This window comes from Microcaecilia unicolor, chromosome 13 (genome assembly GCF_901765095.1).
Source record: "Microcaecilia unicolor chromosome 13, aMicUni1.1, whole genome shotgun sequence".
Lineage (NCBI taxonomy): Eukaryota > Metazoa > Chordata > Amphibia > Gymnophiona > Siphonopidae > Microcaecilia > Microcaecilia unicolor.
Window position 1 is genome coordinate 55,271,423 of NC_044043.1, and position 22,733 is coordinate 55,294,155.

Sequence of the window (22,733 nt, forward strand, 5' to 3'; positions counted from 1 at the left end):
CTAGAATACATGCCAGATGTGTGTTGGAGGGTAATCTGATTATTTGGGGGGGGGGGGGGGAAAGAGTGTAAGATGCTGACTTTGAGGTGGGACAGGGACATGGAGAAGATGCTGCAAGGGGAAGGAGTATACAGACAAGGACACACAGGGGCGATGCTAGAGACAGGGGCACAGAGGAGAGATACTGAACAGGAGAGATAGGGACACAGAGGGAAGCCAGATGGTGCGCACAGAAAGAGAAGAAATGTCAAATAGACAGGAGATACTGGAAAGATAGTTAAGAAAAACGAAGAAAACTAGAAAAGAGACCCTGGGACCAAAGTGAATAGGAAAAATAAAATGCTGAATTTATTGACATATTTCAGTTTGAGGAAATACACATTTCTGATATATTTCATTCCAGTCCCTGTCTCTAGTATTGCTGTGCATGCGGGGTCTGACTTGAGGCTTTCACTTTTTATTTGCCTTCATACCTCTATAATGCTCTTGCTGCCTTGTTTTATATTTGTTGAGGGTCCTGGCTTAAGAGGAATAATGTGTATGTATTTTTTATCAATAAGTGTAGCCAGCAGCCCCTTCCTCAGGCCTCAGACCCTCCTCTATCATGCCACATTTATCCCTCAAATGCCCTCTGCCCTTTCTACGAGAATGAAAGCCAATCAGTGAGATTTTTATCATGTTCATTGTGCTGGCAAATCTCACTCTTTGGGATACTTGGCATATCTAATGGAGGTAATGCATTTGGTCTGCATTAATATGATTGTATGGTTAAATAAGCCCGCCTTATGTTTTTGTTGCTGGCCTAGCTTTAACTAATAATATTCTGTTGCCTGGGAAAGATATGTCTTCTTGGGATGGAAAAAGCACAGCACTTTTGGTGAAAAGAGCCTTATAGATTATGAGAGGGCAGGCCGAGACTCTTGACAGAGAGAAAAACCAACTATAACTGTTTTCCTTGTCATATGTAAACACAGCACAGCAAATCATACAGATTCTGCCTTCACCAATATGTTTAACAGTAGTGCATTCTCACAACAGTTTCCTTCTGTTTCAATGTTGTGCTTACCCATTTCCCCTTTGTTGTATATCACCCTGGGTGATCCATAAGCATGCATAAATATATAAGTTGGTCCAAATCTGGCTTCTAGATTTTGGCCTGGCTCCTAGGTCCTAAGAAAATTTGTTGAGGCCTAGTCTATGGCTAAGGAAAGACGTGCACTGATATATTCTCCTGCAGGGCGTAGCATCCTGAAGATACCCGATTAGATCATCTTGTGGGACATTTATTACATTTTTTCCAGATCGGATATGAGAAGGGTTTCTATTCTTAAGTGATTACAAATTGTAAAGTTAGGTGTTTCGTTTCCAACTAATTAGGGGCTGGGAAGGGGGAGGAAGTAGTGTACTGGTGTTGGGTACTTTCTCCAGTGGAATCAAATATATAAAAATTTGTGTCACTTAGGAGTACTCAGTGTAGAAAAAGAACTGAGTGTAAAATATAAAACAATCCAGGGGACAGTAATAGGGAAGGGGAAACTTGCAATTACCTGTTAATTTCCTTTCCTTGAATTCAAGCAGAACAGACTGGAAGAGTGAGTTAAGTCTTCCTGCCAGCAGAAGGAGCCAGAGAAAATCAGCGTAGAGTCAACTTTCCAATTATTATAGGGGGCTGGTGCTCCCTTTAACATAGGATACTGAGCTGAACACAACTGAAGGCAAATTGTTGGGGTGGGCTTTAGGCATGAGCCGGATAAGGCAGTGGCTCAGGGGGCTGAGGCTCACAGATGCCAAATGCCATCTCACTGGCTCACCCTTCACAACAAAGAAGGTTCAAGAAAACAACAGGGCAGTCTATCTGCAAGATCCAAGATGGTGACACAAAAAGCAGAACAGACGAATAAATCTATATGAAGATGAATTTATTCAACCAACAGCATTGCTGGTTCAGTAAATTCAACTTCATATAGATTTCGTTTGTTCTGCGCGCTCATTTAGTGCAAATGGAGAAGCAGCAGCTCATTTTGTGCAGGGGGCAGGTGGGCTGGGCCGGCCCCTATCTGCTAGTTTCGGTTTCAGTCTGGAAACAGGCTACACTGAAGGTCCCCCTTCCCCCAAATCAGCTGACACTCCAGGAATTTACCTCTAGACCCTTCTCAAGAGTAGGGGAGAATAGTAGGCACTGCAGCCACAAACCCACACAAGGATTGGGGGAAGGATCCAGTGCCATCAGGTTTAACACCCTAGGCTCTGTAGATCGGTCTCAGCCAATCCTAGCACTGTTCCCAAAATCAGCCGCAAAGGACTGTTGCCTACAGTGTCCCCTGAACTCTCTCTATGCTCCACTGGGCCTACTTGATCTACTCATTGTTGCTGCACCATTTGCTGGAGCCAGAGAAATACTGAAGAGCTGAAGGCAGCACCAGTTCCCTATAATGGGTGCAAAGTCAGCTCCGAGCTGCTCTTCTCTGGTTCCATCTGCTGACAGAGGGACATAACCTACTCATCTAGGTTGGTCTGGCATGGATGATACAGAAGTGGTATCTTTCTGGTTTTATCCAATAACTACTTATTTTATTTTTTCTTTGATTCATTTATTTGCTGCCTTTATGAAGAGATTCATCCAAGGTGGTGTATAGAAGGTACAGTTTGACATAAACTGTACCTTCTATACAGTTTATGTCAAACTGTACCTTCTATACACTTTGACATAAAACGTATAACTTTGTTAATAGAACAATAGTGAAATGATCCCATATAAGCATAAATACAATCAGTGAGGTAAACTTGGAGATGGCAAACGGAATCCTAGAAATAGAAGTAGCATGATATAGGGGTGTTTAGGTTTTATCAGTTAAAACCTAAAATCCGAAGCCCTAAACATAAGCTACCTTAGCTTAAGATGCACAATCTTGGGTAGGGGGGAGATGTACGAGAACATGCTCTGATATAGCATTGTAATGACTTCTGCACGGTCCCTGGGTTTAATTCAGATTCCTGGATGTGCACTGACAGGGCCCCTTATCTTCCCTGCATGGCAGCTGCTGTTAGAACTGAAGGATTTTCAACAATGTATCAGGGTTCCTAGCAAAAAAAAAAAAGTGGATTTCCATATGCAAAAGACTAGAAGGATGCCTCTGTTTGAAGGGAGATGATATACATACTAACTTGATTTGGTTGAGCGACTAGAGACATTACCAGGTCGTAGGTGTAAGTGATTGCCTTGCTGTTGTCTGACTGCTGGGCCAGCCAAAGGGCTTGGTGAAGATTGCGCTCTGCATCTTGCAGCTCTCCCTTCATTATACTTAACTGGAAAAGTTAAAAGAAAAATGGAAGGAAAGACACCAAGTTAGAATATTAGAGGCAGGCAGCACATTGGCCGGGCCAATGGTCCATCAATCCCACTATCCTGTCTCTTACAGTGGCCAGTTCAGATGGCTTTTAAAATACCCAGCAAATTCTAACAAGAAAGCCCATTCTTTGCTGTTTAGGTCAACTTACTATACTGCCCTTCACAAAACATGCATCAAAGAAGTAAACAATTTAATACAAAGAAAAACCAGAAAAGAACACCACATAATTAACAGGTAACAGACAGCACATAAAGTTATATTGGATTAGATGTATGCAGTACATTACAGATGCACCTTATAGGCAGCATGATGCCAACTTCTGTCTCTATCCTATGAATCTCAGTTGCATGTTTTGGAACATATAAAAACGAGTTATATGAGGACAAGCTAAAGAGGTTAGGGTTCTTCAGCTTGGAAAAGAAAAAGATGAGGTGAGATATGATTGAGTTCTACAAAATCCTGAGTGGTGTAGAACGGGTAAAAGTTAAATCGATTTTTTACTCTTTCAAAAAGTACAAAGAACAGGGGCCACTCAATGAAATTACATGGAAATACATTTAAAACAAAAAAAGGAGGAAATATTTTTTTCTCTCAAATAATAGTTAGGTTCTGGAACTCTGCCAGAGGATGTAGTAACAGTGGTTAGCATATATGGGTTTTAAAAAAGTTTAGACAAGTTCCTGAAGGAAAAATCCATAGTCTGCTATTGAGATAGCCATGGGGAAGCCACTGCTTGCCCTGGGATTGGTAGAATGGAATGTTGCTACTATTTGGGATTCTGTCAGGTACTTGTTACCTGGATGGCCACTGTTGGAAGCAGGATACTGGGCTAGATGGACCATTGGTCTGACCCTGTATGGCTATTCTAATGTTCTAAGGGTAAGCAAGCATTTTTGACTGCCAGTTGTTAAATTGCAGTGCTGTTAATCATCTTCACAAAGATCAAAAAGTCCAAAGGTAAGACTAGCAACATCCAAGTCCACCTGGTTAACAATATGGACTTGGTCCCCAAAAGCCAAAGGATTTTGTTGAAGTGATTAAAATTACAGGATTCAAAAGAGGTTTGGACAAACCCCTGGAGAAAAGGTATATTAAAAAAAAAAATTCACCAGGTAGACTTGGGAGACCATTGTTCAAACCTGGAAATGAACTATGGGAAACAGATCTACGGATTGGGATCTTCTGGGTATTTGTAACCTAGTCTGACCATTGTCAATGACAGGATGCTGGGTTCAATGGACCTTGGCCTGACTAAGCTTGAATCATCTTATGTTCTTATGTTTTACTTGTCCGAACCTCAGGAACGGTGCAGGGGTATTATGCCCCTTGGCAAACCTCCAGGTTTGTACCTCCCCCTCCTCAATTTCCCCCCACAATTCTCAGAATCTTGACTGTCGAATTTATCTCAACACCACCCCTCACAGAAGAATCCTATGAAGTTCCATAATTGAACATCATCTGCTGAATTCTATATATCGCACCTTAATTTCCGTGTGGAAATAGAAGCATATTCTATAACAACACACGTAACTTAATTGGTTAACTAGCTAATCAGCGCTATCAATTGGATGCGCTGATTGGATTGGTTAACAAGCAATTATCAGCACTAATTGGCATTAAGACTCACGTGAACTTGCTAAGCGTATTCTGGAATGTGGTGTGTTAAATTCTAAGTTGCATAGTTGAAAAGGGAGAATGGCCATGGGCGGGGCATGAGCGTTTCTAAAATCTATACGCATTGTTATAGAATACACCCCACTCTGTGCCTAATTTAGGCGTTGGGATTTTAGCCAAGTAAAACATGGCGTAAATGGCCACGACTAAATTTGGTTGAGTGGAGAGGTGCTTTCTAGAATAATTCTCTATACCATATGGAAATTTAAACCTATTCTATAAAATTTAGGCAGACTTTAGAGAATACGCCTAGACGTATTTTTTTTCCATGTGGAATTTTCAGGCATCATATATATCTAGTCCAATATATTTAAATATTAAAACTTTTTACCGTGATATATAGTTCTTAATTTGATAGCTCTCCTTTTATTAAACACCAAGGTGGTGTACATTAAAAGCAAACAGTTAACAGAAGAATATTTACAGATATTTTATACACACAAACAATTTCCAAAAGCCATTTACCTGGTCTATTTGAAAACTGTCTGTTCTCTCCCCCTCCCCCCCCCCCCCCCCCCCCCCCCGGTGGTTGATAGTTCTTGGCGTTTGTGGGCTGTCAGGGCCTAAGCTGCTACTTTACAGGACCACCTAGTGTGCCCACCCGTTTTAAATCCAGCTACACCACTAGCCTTTACTACATTATCCATCTCTCGAAGGTTAAAATAATAAAATTGTGTTTCCATAAAGACTGTATTTAAAAAAACAAACAAACAGATCACTAGTAGCAACAATAAATAAAAATGTATATCTATAGAAGTCTCCTTCTGGCACTGTTAGCAGTAGCAGAATTGTTGGAGGGAGATCAGTATATATGTTGAGCTCAGTTTTATTTGGCAGTCTCTACTTTGTAACATTAATCCCTTGAATTAGGCCTACAACCAAACACTACATATCAGGAAAAATGACATATTCCTAAAACCTGACAGCATAAACTGAATCACTATATATCCCAACAACAGGCAAAGTAGTATACTGAGCTACACCCACACAGTAAATTTGAACAGGCCCTCAGATATCACAATAAAACTACCTGCTTCCTATAACTTAAAGAACAGGTGAAGATAAATAAGGTTGGGACTTTGGTAGGTCTTTTATCCATAAATATAAATAGCTGCTACACTTGAAGTACAGCAAAATAAAAGAGGACCCTAAAGCTGTGGCTCTCATTACAGCTTCTGCTTCTGTTCAGACTGACTGCTTGGCCTAAAGCAAGATTCTGGGCTCATGTGATAAATGCAAGCACACTGAATCCCTCATGAAAGAAGTACAAGAACTAAGAGTGGAGGCAGCAAGACTAAGAAGCATCTGTGTCAACCAGAAATCCATCCGACATGCATGTTGAAAAACATTGGGAATCTTCAGCAAAGGGAGAGAAGAACTTGTGCAGGAAGAGGACAACTGAACACAGGTCAAAAAATCCTGAAAAAAACAAACTCCACAACTCCATCTTCTATTGAACTGATGAATCGGTTCACGGCCCTGGAGGCAAAAGAGTTGGAAACATCGCTGCCAGGTCGGTGGCCAATAAGAAACGAAAGGTAGTGGTGGTTGGCGATTCTCTTCTCAGGGGTACTGAGGCGCCCATCTGCTGACCAGACATGATGTCTAGGGAGGTGTGCTGTCTGCCTGGTGCCAAGATTTGAGATGTAGCAGAAAGATTGCCTAGACTCATCAAGCCTATGCTGCTCATACATGTTGGCACAAATGATATTGCTAGGTATCCTACTGGACATATCAAACGTGACTTCATGGCTCTGGGTCAGAAGGTGAAGCATCGAGATGCACAGGTGGTGTTCATTGATCCTTCCTGTTGAAGGTAAAGGCCGAATGAGGGAAGCTCGCATCTTGGAACTACATTTGTAGTGTGTGGATGGTGCCAACAAGAATGCTTCAGTTTCCTTGACAATGGGATAATTTTCCAAGAGCTACTGAGCAGATGGTGCCCATCTTACAAGGAAGGGACAAAGTGTCTTCAGTAACAGATTGGCTAAAGTACTAAAGAGGGCTTTAAATTAGATTCACTGGGAATGGGTGGGAAAAGCCCAAAGTCATTAATAACCCTCAGGAATGTAAGACACCAAATACCCTTACAGAAAACGGGGGGGGGGGGGGAGAGTAAAATCTGGACAGCCTTGTATACCAATGCCCATAGTATGGGAAACAAATGTCTAGATCTAGAGGCTGCAATGACCATGACTGGGACCATGACTGGGATACAATTATATTCAGGTGATAAAACTGCAGAACATACAGGGAAAGGAAGAAGCTAAGAGAGAAAAGAAAATATGTTTACACTGGTGTAATATACAGATCACCTTCTTAGTCTGAAGAAATGGACAGAGACTTAATTAAAGACATCCAGATAGGAAAGGGGAAGTACTACTGTTAGGTGATTTTAATATGCCAGACGTCGATTGGTGTGTCCCAGCTGTGGGGTCATCTAGAAGCAAAGGGATCTTGTATTCTGTACAGGAAGAATTGCTTCAGCAGTGGGTAACAGAACCAACTATGGAACTATTCTTGACCTGGTACTTACAAACGGGGACAATGTTTCTGAAGTTACGGTGGGAGGTCATTTGGCATCTAGTGATCACCGAATGGTGTGGTTTAATATTGAGACAAAGGAGAAGAGGGCTTATTTAAGATTGAAGGTCTAGATTTCAAACAAACTAACTTTGCGGATATGGGGAATTTCTCAAGGAAGAGTTAGCTGGATGGGAACCGCTGAAGGAAGCAGAACAGCAGTGGGTAAAGGTGACAAACCTTTATGTTAGAAAATCACATAAAAATAATAAGAAAAGAAGGCCGCTCTGGTTCTCAAATGGGAAGATTAGCTGAAAAGGGAAGGGAAGATTAGCCTTCATATGTTACAAGCGGACTCAGAAAGAGGAAGACAGACAAAAACACCTGTAAAAGCTAAGAGAAGCTGGAATAGCTGTCAGGAAAGTGAAGAGGCAAATGGAAAAAAAGAAAGCCGATACTGTAAAATTGGAGGACAAGACATTTTTCAGATATGTAAGTGCCAGGAGGAAGTGCCATAATAGCATTGTAAGGCTCAAAGCTGAGGGGGAAGAATATGTAGAAGCTGATAATGATAAAGCTGAACTGCTTAACAATTATTTCTGTTCTGTGTTCACGGATGAAAGGCTGGGTATAGGATATCAGAAAATGTATGCTAAGGAGGATGAATGTATGGTAGACCAGGACTGATTCACAGAAAACTATGGAGGAGTGGCCTAGTGGTTAGGGTGGTGGACTTTGGTCCTGGGGAATTGAGGAACTGAGTTCGATTCCCGCCACAGGCAGCTCCTTGTGACTCTGGGCAAGTAACTTAACCCTCCATTGCCTGCTGCATAGAGCCTGCCATGAGTGGGAAAACGCGGGGTACAAATGTAACAAAAAAAAAAAAAAAAACTAGCTAAACTAAAAGTGGATAAAGCAATGGGGCCTGATGGGATACATCCAAGGGTATTCAAGGAACTCAGAGATGTTCTGGTGGCTCCGCTGTCTGACTTCTTCAAAGCTTCCTTAGAGTCTGGAGTGGTCCCGGAGGACTGGAGAAGGGTGGATATGGTCCCTCTGCACAGGAAAGGAAGTAAGGAGGAGGTTGAGAATTACATACCTGTCAGTCTGACCTCAGTGGTGAGTAAACTAATGGAAACGCTTCTAAAGTGGAGGATCGTGAGGTTTCTCAAATCGAATGGACTGCAGGACCCGAGGCAGCATGGCTTCACTAGAGGCAGGTCGTGTCAGACGAATGATTGATTTCTTTGACTGGATAACCAAACAGTTGGATGTGGGAGGGGTGCCAGATGTGGTGTACTTGGATTTTAACAAAACTTTTGACACGGTCCACACAGGTGACTAATAAATAAACTGAGTGCCCTCGGTATGGGACCTAAAGTGACTGGGTTAAAAGCTGGTTAAATGGGAGGAGACAGAGGATAGTGGTAAATGGAGATTGCTCTGAGGAAAAAGATGTTATCAGTGGTGTACCGCAGGGGTCGGTCCTTGAGCTGGCTCTTTTTAACATCTTTGTGAGTGATATTGCGGAAGGACTGTCTGGTAAGGTTTGTCTCTTTGCGAATGATACCAAGCTCTATAACAGGTGGACACCCCTGAGGGTGTGGATGGCATGAGGAAGGATCTAGCGAAACTTGAAGAATGGTCCGAAAATTGGCAAGTAAGATTTAATGCTAAAAAGTGCAAGGTCATGCACTTGGGTTACAAGAATCCAAGGGAACGGTGAAGGGGGTGAAGTGCTTCTGTGTACAAAAGAAGAACGGGACTTGGGGGTGATTGTGTCTGATGACCTTAAGGTGTCCAAACAGGTAGAAAAGGTAATGGTCAAAGCCAGAAGGATGCTTGGGTGCATAAGGAGAGGAATGACCAGCAGGAAAAAAGAAGTGATAGTGTCCTTGTATAACTCTCTGGTGAGACCCCTTTTGAAGTACTGAATGTAATTCTGGAGACCGCATCTAAAGAAAGATATAAACAGGATGGAGTTCGTCCAGAGGGCGGCTACAAAACTGGTAAGAGGTCTCTGCAATAAAATGTATAAGGCCAGGATTATAAATCTCAACATGTATATGCTGGGAGAGAGGGGATATGATAAAGACGTGGCGTTAATGTATAGGAGGTGAGCCTTTTTCAAATAAAAGAAAACTCTAAAATGAGAGGGCACAGGATGAAAAGAGGGAATAGGCTTAGAAGGAATCAAAGGAAATACTCTTTCATGGAAAGGGTGGTGGAAGCATAGAACGGCCTCCTGATGGAGGCTGTAGAGACAAGGACTGTGTCAGAATTTAAGAAAGTGTGAGACAGGCATGTGGGATCACTTGGGAAAAGGAGGAATTAGTGGTTGCTGAGGAAGGGCAGACCGGATGGGCCTTTTGGCCCTTATCTACTGTCATGTTTCTAAAAGATGTAATAAAATGGGCCTTGCAGTACATAATGTGGTAATGACATTATTTATTTATTTATTTATTTATTTATTTGTTACTTATATCCCACATTTTCCCACACATGCAGGCGCAATGTGGCTTACAGAGAATTAAATAAGAGTACAAACTTAACAGCTTAGGCAAGCATAAAGAAGTAAACAGGGGGGAAGAAACTAACAAAGTGAACTAAGTAGGGTAAGGGACAAGGGATGTTTTAATCAACATGGTAAATTGAGGGATAAGTCTTAGCAAAGAGGAATGTCTTTAACAACTTCTTAAAAAGGGCATGGTCCACTTGAGTTTTAAGGTGACGAGGTAACGTGTTCCAGTATTTGGGACTCCAGTAACGGAAAGACGAGGCGAAGATTTTCTTATACTTGACTCCCTTACAATTCGGGAAATGGAGGTGAAGATAGGACCGAGCAGCAGGGTTGGCATTTCTAGGCGGAAGGTCAATCAAGGGGAACATGTATTCCGGGGCATCCCCATAGATGATTTTATGTGTTAGGGAGCAGATCTTAAAAGCAATGCGCTCCTGTACAGGTAGCCAATGAAGTTTAAAGCGTAGGGGGTCAGCAAATGCTATTAGTAAATGACCTCCCCCCCTAACCAAGTGGGAAAAATGAAATGATCAAATTACCTCTGGTCACACCAGTGCAGTAGACAATTAAAAATTAGCTCCAAAAATCTTTCATCTCCCCAAAATTCCTTTTTACACAAAATCCATTCAGTTACAGTCCTTTATACTACTACACCCCATTCAAAATTAAAATGTCCCCCCAACCCCAATGCAAGTACTTCTGTAACAAAACTTGGCCAAGCTAGGTTGCCATAATGGTATCCCCTGAAATGCTGGGTGTTGAAAATTACAAATTGAGCCATATTCTTGCTAAATATTATTCATGGCTGCACACATTTATCACACAGTGAAGCTAAGAACATCTTTACAAATGGCTCATTATTTCTTGCAGATGTACATGATCTCTCTCAATCACCCATAAAATAAATACAGTTAACTAATTTAATCAGTATACAGAAAATTGGGAGCCCTCCTTTCATTCATCCAGTAATGTCGGTACATGTTATACAAAAGGATAGAGAATGAATATCTGTCTGTGCATGCCTCCGTCTGTCTAGGGACAAAATAAACCCATGAAAATTTAACAGAACAGGATGAAACGTGGCATGTGAGAAAAACCAGTAAGACAAGAAAGAATAGGCAAAACTGGACTCAGGGTTCCACAGAAATAAGACCCTAACCTCCCCACATGGCCTAATGCATTTCTGTGGGAGGAGTTCCAACTTCTGTAGCATACAAACTTACAAACTGTGACAACTGTTAGGGAATACTGTGTGCAATTCTGGTCACCACATAGCAGAACTAGGGGACACGCAATGAAGCTACAAAGCAGTAAATTTAAAATGAATCAGAGACAATATTTCTTCACTCAATGTGTAATTTAACTCTGGAATTCATTGCCAGAAAATGTAGTAAAAGCAGTTAGCTTAGTGGGGTTTAAAAAATGTTTGGATAGCTTCCTAAAAGAAAAGTCCATAAGCCATTATTAAAATGGGCTTGGGGAAAATCCATTGCTTATTTCTAGGATAAGCAGCAGAAAATGTATTGTACTGTTTTGGGATCTTGCCAGGTACTTGTGACCTGGATTGGCCACTGTTGAAAACAGCATGCTGGGCTTGATGGACCTTTGGTCTGTCCCAGTATGACAATACTTATGTACTTAATTTCTCCTTTCACACTGCCTCTCCAACCCCACCCTCCCAAACTACCCCCCCCCCCCCGACTCAAAAAGTACCCCACCCCTGTACAAAATACCCCATTACCAAACTGTCCAAATCTGAAAAATTATCCATCTCTCCATAAGGGCCCCACCACCCCGCAATCTGCCCTACCCCCATAAATACACCCCCCCAAGTGCCCCATCACTTTAAACTGGCCCAATCCAAAATCTATCCCCACGTAAACTGCCTCACCCTAAAAAAATCTACTCCCAACTGCCTTACCACCCCATAAATTGCTCCCACTGCCCCCAAAAACTGTGTCCACAACCATTCCACCCCTCAGCAACTGTCCCACCACCTCATAAACTGTCCTCATACCAAAAAACACACCTCCTCCCTGGTGACTGCACAACTATCTCACAAATTACCTGGAAAAATTAGGCCCTGCAACTGCCCCGCCCTCTGAAACTAGCCTTTGCAACTACCCCAACATGCATCCACACACACACACAGACTTGCATGAGCCATGCTCTGCATGCTTTCCCCACTTGTTTGAAAATCTCGTTTCTCATTAAGCAGTAACAACAGATATACCACAAAGATCAACACATGTAAAACTCCACACATATATCCGAAATGTTTAATAATGCCGTCTGTCATATTACTATCATATATTCTATTACCATGTAACCCAAAATCCTTCTGTAACACCAAATGTCTATTCTCTTCTTATTTCCACTATCCACGATGTATTGTAAGCCACATTGAGCCTGCAAAGAGGTAGGAAAATGTGGGGTACAAATGCAATAAATAAATAAAATAAATATTCCTTCTAACAGCTCTAGATGAGTGTATGAATCATTTCATATTCTTACTTTGGCTTTTTTCAACAGAAATATAATTTGGTCTTCAGCCTCTGAGCTCTCATCCTTCTCCCCCTCAACAGGCTTAGAAAACAAGGAGAATGCTGAAAAGAGGAAAACAGCAGCCCGGAAGTTATTATGATTTTGAATTTATCATCAAATCCTATGGCTAGAGATTTCTTCTAGAGAGTGAAATATAAACAACTGAAGAGCACTTTCCAAAACTCAGTCCATTTTTTGTCAGTTTTGAGTTATGCAATTAATTTTGTTCATCAAGGCAAGATTCGTTTACTCTGTAGCTTATGCCAAAACTCACTAAGTCTGAGATATTTTTTTTTGTTAAGGTTTTGTCAACCATTTTACAAAATTTGTGACATAACAGAGAAAGAGTACAGAACCCACACTGTGGATAGCAAGTAATATTGTAACATAGTAGAGGTCAGCAGCTAAAGATCTGTACGGTCCATCAGTGCATAGTGTTTTAAAACCTCATACTCCGTATAAAGACGGAGTATGAGGTTTTAAAACACTATGCACTGAACACGGGTGTTTTGGAGATTACAGACCGCGCATTTGCCTGAAATGATCAAGATAAGTAATGAACTGTTGCCTATAAAAAGTTTTCATACATTAGTGCTGAAGGTCGTACTCGAGAGATAAGGAAGAGAACAATTCAAGACTACTAAAGTTTTCATCTATTAGCGTTGAAGTTTGAATTATATGTTTGAACAAAAAAGGCAGGCAGGAAGGGCAAGTGCTGTGATGTTAAGCGGCTGTAACCTATTCCAGTACAAACTTGGTTTAAAGGGATCTACAGCATTATTGAGCACTGCAATTTAAAATTTTAAAAAAATACAATATAGTTATTTATTTTGGGAATTTATAGTCTGGTGTACTTGCTAGAAAAACAATTACCAACACCAGTTACTTTCTATTTGAACACATACGTTATTACTGATTAAATTTTAACTGCCAGACCCTTGACCATTCTTCTAGCATTTGGAGATCCCTTCTCATGGTTTCTACTCCCTCCAGGGTATCCACTCTATTGACTATCTTTGTGTCATCCGCAAATAAGAAAACTTTTCCTTCTAACATTCAGTGATACTAGACAATATTACAATTAAGCCTGAGTTATTAGACATGGTTTATGTGAACTGGAGAGAGAGGTATAATGAGGTATTATGAAAGGGGAGGCAGCATTAAAGATAAGCAACTGGTGTGAAATTTGTCTAATATGGACCACGTTTACGAAAGGACTGTATTTAGCCTCTTTTTAATGTGGCCACCTTTTCGTATTTACAAAAAGCACTGAGAAAACTCCACCATTCATGGTAGGAGGCATTCACGTTATTTTTCCAGTTAATAACTATGATATGAGTTGCTAAATAATCATTAGGTTAAAAAGTTTAACATTATCAGGTGGGAGTGAGAGACCAGGGGTAGAAGATTTCAATATGAGAAAACAAGGCAGCGCTGGTCCACAATATTCAATATTCTTTTGCAGTTGAGTTCTGCTTTTTCCATCAGGTTGCGCCAAAAATTGCATATGATGGAGACTGTATTTTATTAATATGATAAAATATTTCTACATAAGCTAATCAATGATATTTGTTGATATGTTAACATTCACTCCTGTATTGGTTTTTATTGTTCATAACAGAGTAGCCATTGCTCAGTGGTGGCGGTATGACGGCTCCTGAAGACGCCTATTAGCGAAACACAGTCTTGTGTAGAGCGGTTATCAAGGTTTTTCTTCATCTATGATTGAATGTATAAAAACTGTGAAGATTACGATCATTTTTATCAATATTAAGGACCACAACTGCCTAGTGGATTTACGTGATTATAGGATTATCATTGGCAATATGGCGGTGTCTGTATTGAACAGTGGATTCATCAATACAGAAGCATTCTGATCTTCCTCCTCTATTCTAGAACTGTTTAAAAGTTCTCCTTTCAGGCGCTGATGGACAATTTATTATCAGTGTGGATGCTATTGTATAACAGCTTAGAACACTGATGTATTATGAGATTTATTCAGCATTGGAGGAAATTGAGAGAGTGTGGGTTTTAAATTTAGGATGTAATATTTGTAATGATCACTTGAGTAAATTGGTAATAAACACATTTGTAATTATCATATGTGGTTAACCATAAAATTTCTTGAAACTATTGGGTTTTTTTTATACCTTTTCTGAACTGAAGGTACTAGGTAATACTTCTATGACTCTTCAATTTCCTCTGGAATCTTTCATGAGGTGCTTTGTCAAATGCCTTCTGAAAATCCAGATACACAATACCAACCGGCTCACCTTTATCCACATATTTGTTCACCCCTTCAAAGAAATGTAGTGATTGGTGAGGCAAGATTTCCCTTCACTAAATCCATGTTGACTTTGTCTGATTAATCCATGCTTTTGAATATGCTCTGTAATTTTGTTCTTAATAATAGTCGCTACCATTTTGCCCAGCACCGACGTCAGACTCACTGGTCTATAATTTCCAGGATCTCCTCTGAAACCTTTTTTAAAAATTGGCGTTACATTGGCCACCTTCCAATCTTCCAGTACCACGCTCGATTTATTTATTTATTTATTTATTTATTGGTATATTTCATTATTTCACTACAAATTGTGAATATGCAATCGGCATTACAAACAGGAAATACATATAGGAATAAATCTCAAGGCCTATTCGTCCACAAATTAAGAAACATTTGGTTCCAAGAATCAAGAAATGTGAACAACAAAAGGTAAAAAAAATAAAAAAATAAAAAAACTACCAGTTGCTACCTCGGGGTTAACGGCCCTAGCCTGCTATTTATGGAGGGCATACAACATTCATATCTACTCTAGCATCAAGAAAGTCTTTTAACTGTTTAGAGTCAACAAATTGAAACTGTTTGCCCTCCAGCAGTAAATTACATATACAAGGAAATCGTAATACAAAATTTATTCCCAATGCCAACGCTCTAGGACGCTGTTCCAAAAAGGCCCTGCGTCTAGTTTGTGTAGGCTTTGAGAGATCTGGAAAAATGCGGACCTTTGAGCCCATAAACAAGTTTTCTAAATGTCTTAAGGAAAGTCTTAATATAGCATTGCGATCAGGCTCCAGAACAAAAGTGACAAGCATAGTAGACCTCTGAGTAATAATTTCCAGGGAGCTCTCGAGGAATGAGGTTAGATTCATTCCATCCCCCACCACTGGGGGGTTTCCATCACCTCCCTTTGGGTTCCAGATGTAATAGGCCCGTGTTATGGGGGGCAATGAATCCTTATCCATTCCAAGAATGTCCACCATATATTTCTTGACCATTTCAACAGGTGGAATTAAAGGAGACTTAGGGAAATTTAGGAACCTAAGGTTAAGTCTCCTAGCCTGATTCTCCAAGTATTCCGTTCGTTTATGAAGAAAAATATTGTCCTTAACCAAAGCAGTCTCTAAAGTTCCCATTTCTTGCAATTTAGTACTCATATTTTCCAATTTCGAGGACTGCTGCGCAGATACCTGTGCTTGGAGTAGCGCAGCTTCAGAAAGAGTTTTTATATTATCAGTATTTTCTTTTAATGTGGTTTGCATAGAGATTTGAATGTTATGTACCATGTCCCATAGTGACTCTAATGTCACAATTGCTGGTCTAACCACGCCACAAGCTCCAGGAGAGGGTTGAGTTTGAGCACCAACTTGAGACAGTTTAGTAACAATGTCCTGAGGAAATACCTGTAGTGCTGATTGAATTAATGCTTCTCTTGGCTGGGGTTCATTCTCTAACGCTGCAGTCCTTCCCTCGAGCAGTTTGGGTTGAACTCCCTCGTTCTCCGTCCCTGCTTGGGCTGCCAGCAATTCCCTTCCAGGTTGAGGCGGAGCAATGCGTTCCACAGGGCTCAGGGAAGCCCCGTTAGCGCTCTCAATCGAAGCCGACGCGTCGAGAGCTGCAGAAGGGGTCGAAGTTCCCCGAGGTCCCGGTAGCTGCCTCGGGAACTGCAGAGTCGTCTGCCGCCACGCCAAAGGTGCCTCAGGAGCCGAGGAATGCTCCTTGACTTTCCCCCTCCGTTTCCCCATCGTAGAGGTTACAGAGGCAGCGAGAACGGCCAGAAAAAACTGAGTCACCTCAGCAGCTAACACAGGTGCGTCCGGTCAAAGCGCCATCTTGGAACCACCACGCTCGATTTTAAGGATAAATTACATATTACTAACAATAGGTCCGCAAGCTCATTTTTCAGTTCTATCAGTACTCTGGGATAAATACCATCTGGTCCAGATTTGCTACTCTTCAGTTTGTAGAACTGCCCCATTACATCCTCCAGGTTTACAGAGAATTCATTAAGTTTCTCCAACTCGTCAGCTTCAAATACCATTTCTGCCACCACCCAAATCTTCCTCGGTGAAGACCAAAGCAAAGAATTCATTTAATCTCTCCGCTACGGCTTTGTCGTCCTTGATCGCCCCTTTTACTCCTCAGTCATCTAGCGGTCCAACCGATTCTTTTGCCAGCTTTCTGCTTTTATTATACCTAAAAAAAAATTTTACTATGTGTTTTGCCTCCAACGCAATCTTTTTTTCGAAGTCCCTCTTAGCCTTCCTTATCAGTGCTTTGCATTTGACTTGACATTCCTTATGCTGTTTCTTATTATTTTCAGTCGGTTCCTTCTTCCATTTTCTGAAGGATTTTCTTTTAGCTCTAATAGCTTTCTTCACCTCACTTTTTAACCACACCAGCTGTCGTTTGGTCTTCCGTCCTCCTTTTTTAATAAGCGGAATATATTTGGCCTGGGCTTCCAGGATGGTGTTTTTCCATGCCTGATGTAAATTTTTGACCCTCGCAGCCGCTCCTCTAAGTTTTTTTTCCACCATTCTTCTCATTTTATCATAGTCCCCTTTTTTAAAGTTAAACGCTAACATATTTGATTTCTTATGTATACTTCAAAGGAATTTTACCTCCCTAGCGTGCCCCGATGTTACATTTACCCAGTCAATATCGGGGTAATTGAAATCACCCATTATTATTGTGTTGCCCAGTTTGTTTACGTCCCTAATTTCCTTTAACATTTCTGCATCCGTATGTTCATCCTGGCCAGGCAGACAGTAGTACACTCCTATCACTATCCTTTTCCCCTTTACATATGGAATTTCAATCCACAGTGATTCCAAGAAGCGTTTTGTTTCCTGCAGAATTTTCAATCTATTTGATTCAAGGCTCTCGTTAATATATAATGCTATCCCTCCACCAATTCAATCCACCCTATTACTACGATATAATTTGTACCCCGGTATGACAGTGTCCCACTGGTTATCCTCCTTCCACCAGGTCTCAGAGATGCCTACTATATCTAATTTTTCATTTAGTGCAATATATTCTAACTCTCCCATCTTATTTCTTAGGCTCCTGGCATTCGCATATAGACATTTCAAACTATGTTTGTTGTTCCTATTTACATCATGCTTAGTACTTGACAGTATTAATTTGCAATCTTTTGTCTGATTTTTATTTAAGGACACCTGATCTACTACAGTCTCTTTTGCAACCTCACTATCAGGATACTCTATCTTCCCTGTTTTGGTGATATCTTTGAAAGATACCGTATCCCGAACCATGCGCTGTTGAGTGACTGTCAGCCTTCCCCCTGTTTCTAGTTTAAAAGCTGCTCTATCTCCTTTTTAAATGCCGATGCCAGCAGCCTGGTCCCACCCTGGTTAAGGTGGAGCCCATCCTTTCGGAATAGGTGCAAAGTTACCCGTGGGAGGCCCTACTCCACAACAGTCTCCCAGATTTGCACATCAATAGGGTTACCATTCGTCCGGATTTCCCCGGACATGTCCTCTTTTTGAGGGCGCTGTCAGGAGTCCGGGCGGATTTGTTAATTTGCTGGCTTTGTCCGGGTTTTTTCTTCTACGAGACTAGTCCTGACTCCTCCCATCCGTCGTCCTCCTGCCTATGCACGCAAGCGACGTGCAGCGTGCTTGCCAGCCTGCCCCACTCAGCTGATGTTTGTAAATAATGATCCTCCTCCCTCCCTCCATCCACGTCTGCAGTCTTGTGAGGGAGAAATGTGCTCCTGTAATCCGATCTCTTCTTGAAAGCCTGGCAAGGCTGCAGACAGAAGCTGTATCAATAAGGAGCTCTGTTCCTCTCTGAAAAGGGCTTCCTGAGCTGCCTTTGATTTGCAGATTCCCTAAAGGGAGGGCCTTGTAGGAGAAGTTGCTCAGCTCAGATTTTGGCGGCACTTCTGACTGACTGGCTTTCAAACTATCGTTTCTTGTTCTTTTCTTTGAGCTCCTGTATCTGAGTTTTCTTCAGTGGTGGCCCAAATCTACCAATTGCAGGAATAGTAAAGAGTGTTGTTTTTTTTTTTTCCTGGACGAGAGGTGCCTCGGTGACAGCAGCTTTAAGAATGAAGTTATCATTTACAGGAGCGTAAGAGGTACAGTCTCCACATTAATGCATGCATATATTTACAAAACTGTATATGTACTTGTGCACATAGGTAGATTACTGTGAAATGGGAGGCAATTACTCATTGTTATTTCTTTGTAATGTTCCCCAGCTCTAAAAGGAAGGTTGACAATTAAAGATTTAGATAAAGAGTATACCTGTAACCTCATTGAGAACCTCATTTTAAGCACCTCTTTAACTTTCTGAAATTCTTTTAAATGACTGTGACACCTTTACCAACTTATCCTGGAATTGTGGTGAAACGGAAAGATATAGAAATATTTATGAAAATAGCAGAAGAAGATTTTGGACAGTGTATTCCTGCCTCTTGGAATGAAACTCTTTGGAGACAAGACTCTAAACAACCTCTTATTCCTTAATATTTCTGGTGTTTTACCTTGTCTATGATATACTTTACTCTGGGGTTCCTCAGGGGTCTGTGCTAGGACCGCTGCTTTTTAACATATTTATAAATGATCTGGGAGTAACTAGCGAGGTAATTAAATTTGCTGATAACACAAAGTTATTCAAAGTCGTTAACTCGCAACAGGATTGTGAAAATTTACAGAAGGACCGTACGAGACTGGGCAGCTAAATGGCAGATGACGTTTAATGTGAGCAAGTGCAAGGTGATGCACGTGGGAAAAAAGAACCCGAATTATAGCTACGTCATGCAAGGTTCCACATTAGGAGTTACAGACCAAGAAAGGGATTTGGGTGTCGTCGTCGTCGTCGATAATACACTGAAACCTTCTGCTCAGTGTGCTGCTGCGGCTAGGAAAGTGAATAGAATGTTGGGTATCATTAGGAAAGGTATGGAAAACAGGTGTGAGGATGTTATAATGCTGTTGTATCGCTCCATGGTGTGACCGCACCTTGAGTATTGTGTTCAATTCTGGTCGCCGCATCTCAAGAAATATATAGTAGAATTGGAAAAGGTGCAGCAAAGGGCGACTAAAATGATAATGGGGATGGGACGACTTCCCTATGAAGAAAGACTAAGGAGGCTAGGGCTTTTCAGCTTGGAGAACAGACGGCTGAGGGGAGGGAGACATGATAGAGGTATATAAAATATTGAGTGGAGTGGAACAGGTGGATGTGAAGTGTCTGTTCACGCTTTCCAAAAATACTAGGACTAGGGGGCATGCAATGAAACTACAGTGTAGTAAATTTAAAACAAATCAGAGAAAGTTTTTCTTCACCCAACGCATAATTAAACTCTGGAATTCGTTGCCGGAGGACGTGGTGATCCGAAAAGGACGTGTGGGCGGGGCGGGGCATGACATGTGTCCTCTTTTTCAGAGGACAAAATATGGTAACCCTACACATCAAAAATCTGGTAATCTTAGGTGAGAGGAAGTTATATGGATCCTGGCTAAAGGGTAGGAGTAAGTTTAAAGGAGTCAGCAGGGATACAGGACTGGGAGAAAGAGAAACTTGGCAAGCTGAACAGACATGGAAGAAAAGAGGAGTATCGAATGGCTGCTGGACGAGAATGGGCTAGTATTACACTTTCAAATGTTAGGGGTCATTAACAACGTAAAAGGCTGAGAAACAGTATTTTGGAGCATCCTACCTGCAAGGAAGCCAGTGAATACTGCTGTATCTCGGCCCTTGCTGGATCCTCCCTCTTCCTCCCACGGACTGCAAAGGACCATCTCCGTATCTCCCTGCCTCACTTGGCCAATCTTTCCCTTGTTCGGCCAATGGGCACTGTCTATGAGGCTCCTGAGGCCTCCCCTATGCTGATACACGCAATCCAAATAAGCTGCTCCTTGTCGCCGGCTCGCACTCCCCAGATTTTGACAACTTATCTCTGGTAGAGGTCTCCTTAGCACCCCTAAGAGGTTCAAGCCCCTACGCAAAGACATGTCACACAGCTACCGGAAGCAGCATGCACAGTGCTGCTTCCTTCCGCCATGTGACCAGGCAGACAGCCTCCGGAGAGACCTTGACACGTGATCTGAAGCGAGTAGCGTTCCCTGACACGTGACTAGAGAGTGAGGTTACCTCACGCTACGTAGTTCAGCTGCTTCATACCGGGGGGGTGCCGGCCGGGCCACTGGATTGGGTTAGGTAACGGTTACGCTGTGTTGAGCACAAGTTGTTCCTTGGTTGAGCACATATACTACGGTATCACATTATACAGTGGCCTGCAAATTAATGTGTATTATTCCTTTTCCCAGAACATATATATCCAGGTTGTAAGTGGGAGCATCATCCCCAGCTTCGGGTGCGTTGACCGCGTCTCCGCGAAATAACAACTGCCTACAAATAGCAGTTAGCACCTTCGCCCCAGTGTCGTGGGATGTGAAGACTGGATAGCTAAGCCAAATGACAATCTCCCCTAGTTTACGTGCGGAGAACAAATCTCGCGAGATAAGACCTTGGCTACTCTTGTAATTTAAGTGAACCGACCGATGAGCCCGGGAGCAAGAGAGAGAACGGGAGGGAGGGTTGGAACAAGGAGACGCAGCGTTTTTAGGCGTTCTGCTGATATTTTCCTCTATAGTCCCTTGGGTTAGCGCTATGGACGCCGTTCTGCCCGTAGTAGCTGAAGAACTACTGAAAGAAGTGAAAAAGTCATACCAGGAAAATTCGCGAAGTAAGCAAATGAGCCGTACAGCGCTAGAAAGGTTTGAACTGGCAGTGAATGATTCAGGGGCAACTGGGCAAGGCTTCCTCCAGCTGACCTAGCTTGACTTGGAGAAGAAGGCGTCTGGTTCCAAAAGTTAAGCAAAAAAAAAAAAAAATTCAGCCCATTAAAAAAGTGCTTTTTTTTTTTTTTTAAATTAACTATTTGGATGGTCTTGTGGATGAGTAGGCTTAACCCATTTTCACACCTGAGGTAGCTAGCCATGGCCTGGGATAGCCCATTCAATCACAAGCAAATATCTATGATATTCAATGGCTTTTAGCGTGTTCATAGGTAAACTTGGCTTAGCTAACTTGTCCATAAGACCATCCATTTTTCCTGTATATTCAAGTGAGCCAACATACAATGAATGTTGGCTTAACTGGCTATGTTCGTAGTGGCCCAAAAAAAGGCTGGAAATTCAATGCCAGTTGCTGGATATGGCCCCGCATTGAATTTCAGGATTTGCTGCTGACCGCAGCTGCAGGAGTAAGCTGGGCTACCTCCCTCAGTCTCAATATTGGCCCCATAGTGATTTCCAGTCATACGGGTTCCTGTGATATGGCTATATCCTGGTTTCCTTAGCCACAGCAGCAGATGAATCCAGGCACTGGTGGTTGTATCCGCCTACCAGCAGGTGGAGATAGAGAACACAAGTGAAAGCAGTGACCCTGGACTCAAGCTCCTCATCCCTTCAGTATATCTCCATCTCCAGCAGGTGTTGGATTTATTCCCTCCAGCTCCTGGATTCTGTTTTGGGGGCTCCTGGTCTTTTGGGACAGTTGAGCAACGGGGTGTGCGACTGATGGTGCCACCTTTGAGGACTTACTTGGTCTTTAGGTCCCTGTCCTACCTCACCCTCTTGAGTGCTCCTGGGGGCCCTGTCCCTGAGCTGCTTTGCCTTCCTCACAATTAAAAAAAAACCCTTACAACACTGCAGCTTCCAGCTGGCATTTAAAAAAACAAACAAAGACAGGTAGAACCTGTTTGGCCCTGCTGGACTGTGGGGAGCAGGAGTGTCATTTGGGGCTCCCTCTTAGAGCTGCTGTCACCTTTGGGGATATCTTTTGTTGCCCCAGTGAGTGCTTTTCA

General features: G+C 42.0%; 2 protein-coding genes across 2 annotated transcripts in view; one reads left to right on the top strand and one right to left on the bottom strand.

Moving 5' to 3' along the window:
* The window catches only part of TTC19 (tetratricopeptide repeat domain 19), a 39,390-nt gene extending 18,455 nt beyond the window's left edge, over positions 1 to 20,935 (bottom strand). Inside the window, exons 1-3 of the mRNA XM_030185964.1 lie at positions 20,583 to 20,935; positions 12,583 to 12,674; positions 3,196 to 3,306 (exon numbers count right to left, since the gene is read on the bottom strand). Coding sequence (XP_030041824.1) covers positions 3,196 to 3,306; positions 12,583 to 12,674; positions 20,583 to 20,877 — 498 coding nt within the window. The 5' untranslated portion in view covers positions 20,878 to 20,935. The remainder of the gene's footprint in view (positions 1 to 3,195; positions 3,307 to 12,582; positions 12,675 to 20,582) is intronic.
* Positions 20,936 to 21,076: 141 nt separating this feature from the next.
* ZSWIM7 (zinc finger SWIM-type containing 7) overlaps positions 21,077 to 22,733 on the top strand; it is a 66,387-nt gene continuing 64,730 nt past the window's right edge. Inside the window, exon 1 of the mRNA XM_030185996.1 lies at positions 21,077 to 21,611. Coding sequence (XP_030041856.1) covers positions 21,536 to 21,611 — 76 coding nt within the window. The 5' untranslated portion in view covers positions 21,077 to 21,535. The remainder of the gene's footprint in view (positions 21,612 to 22,733) is intronic.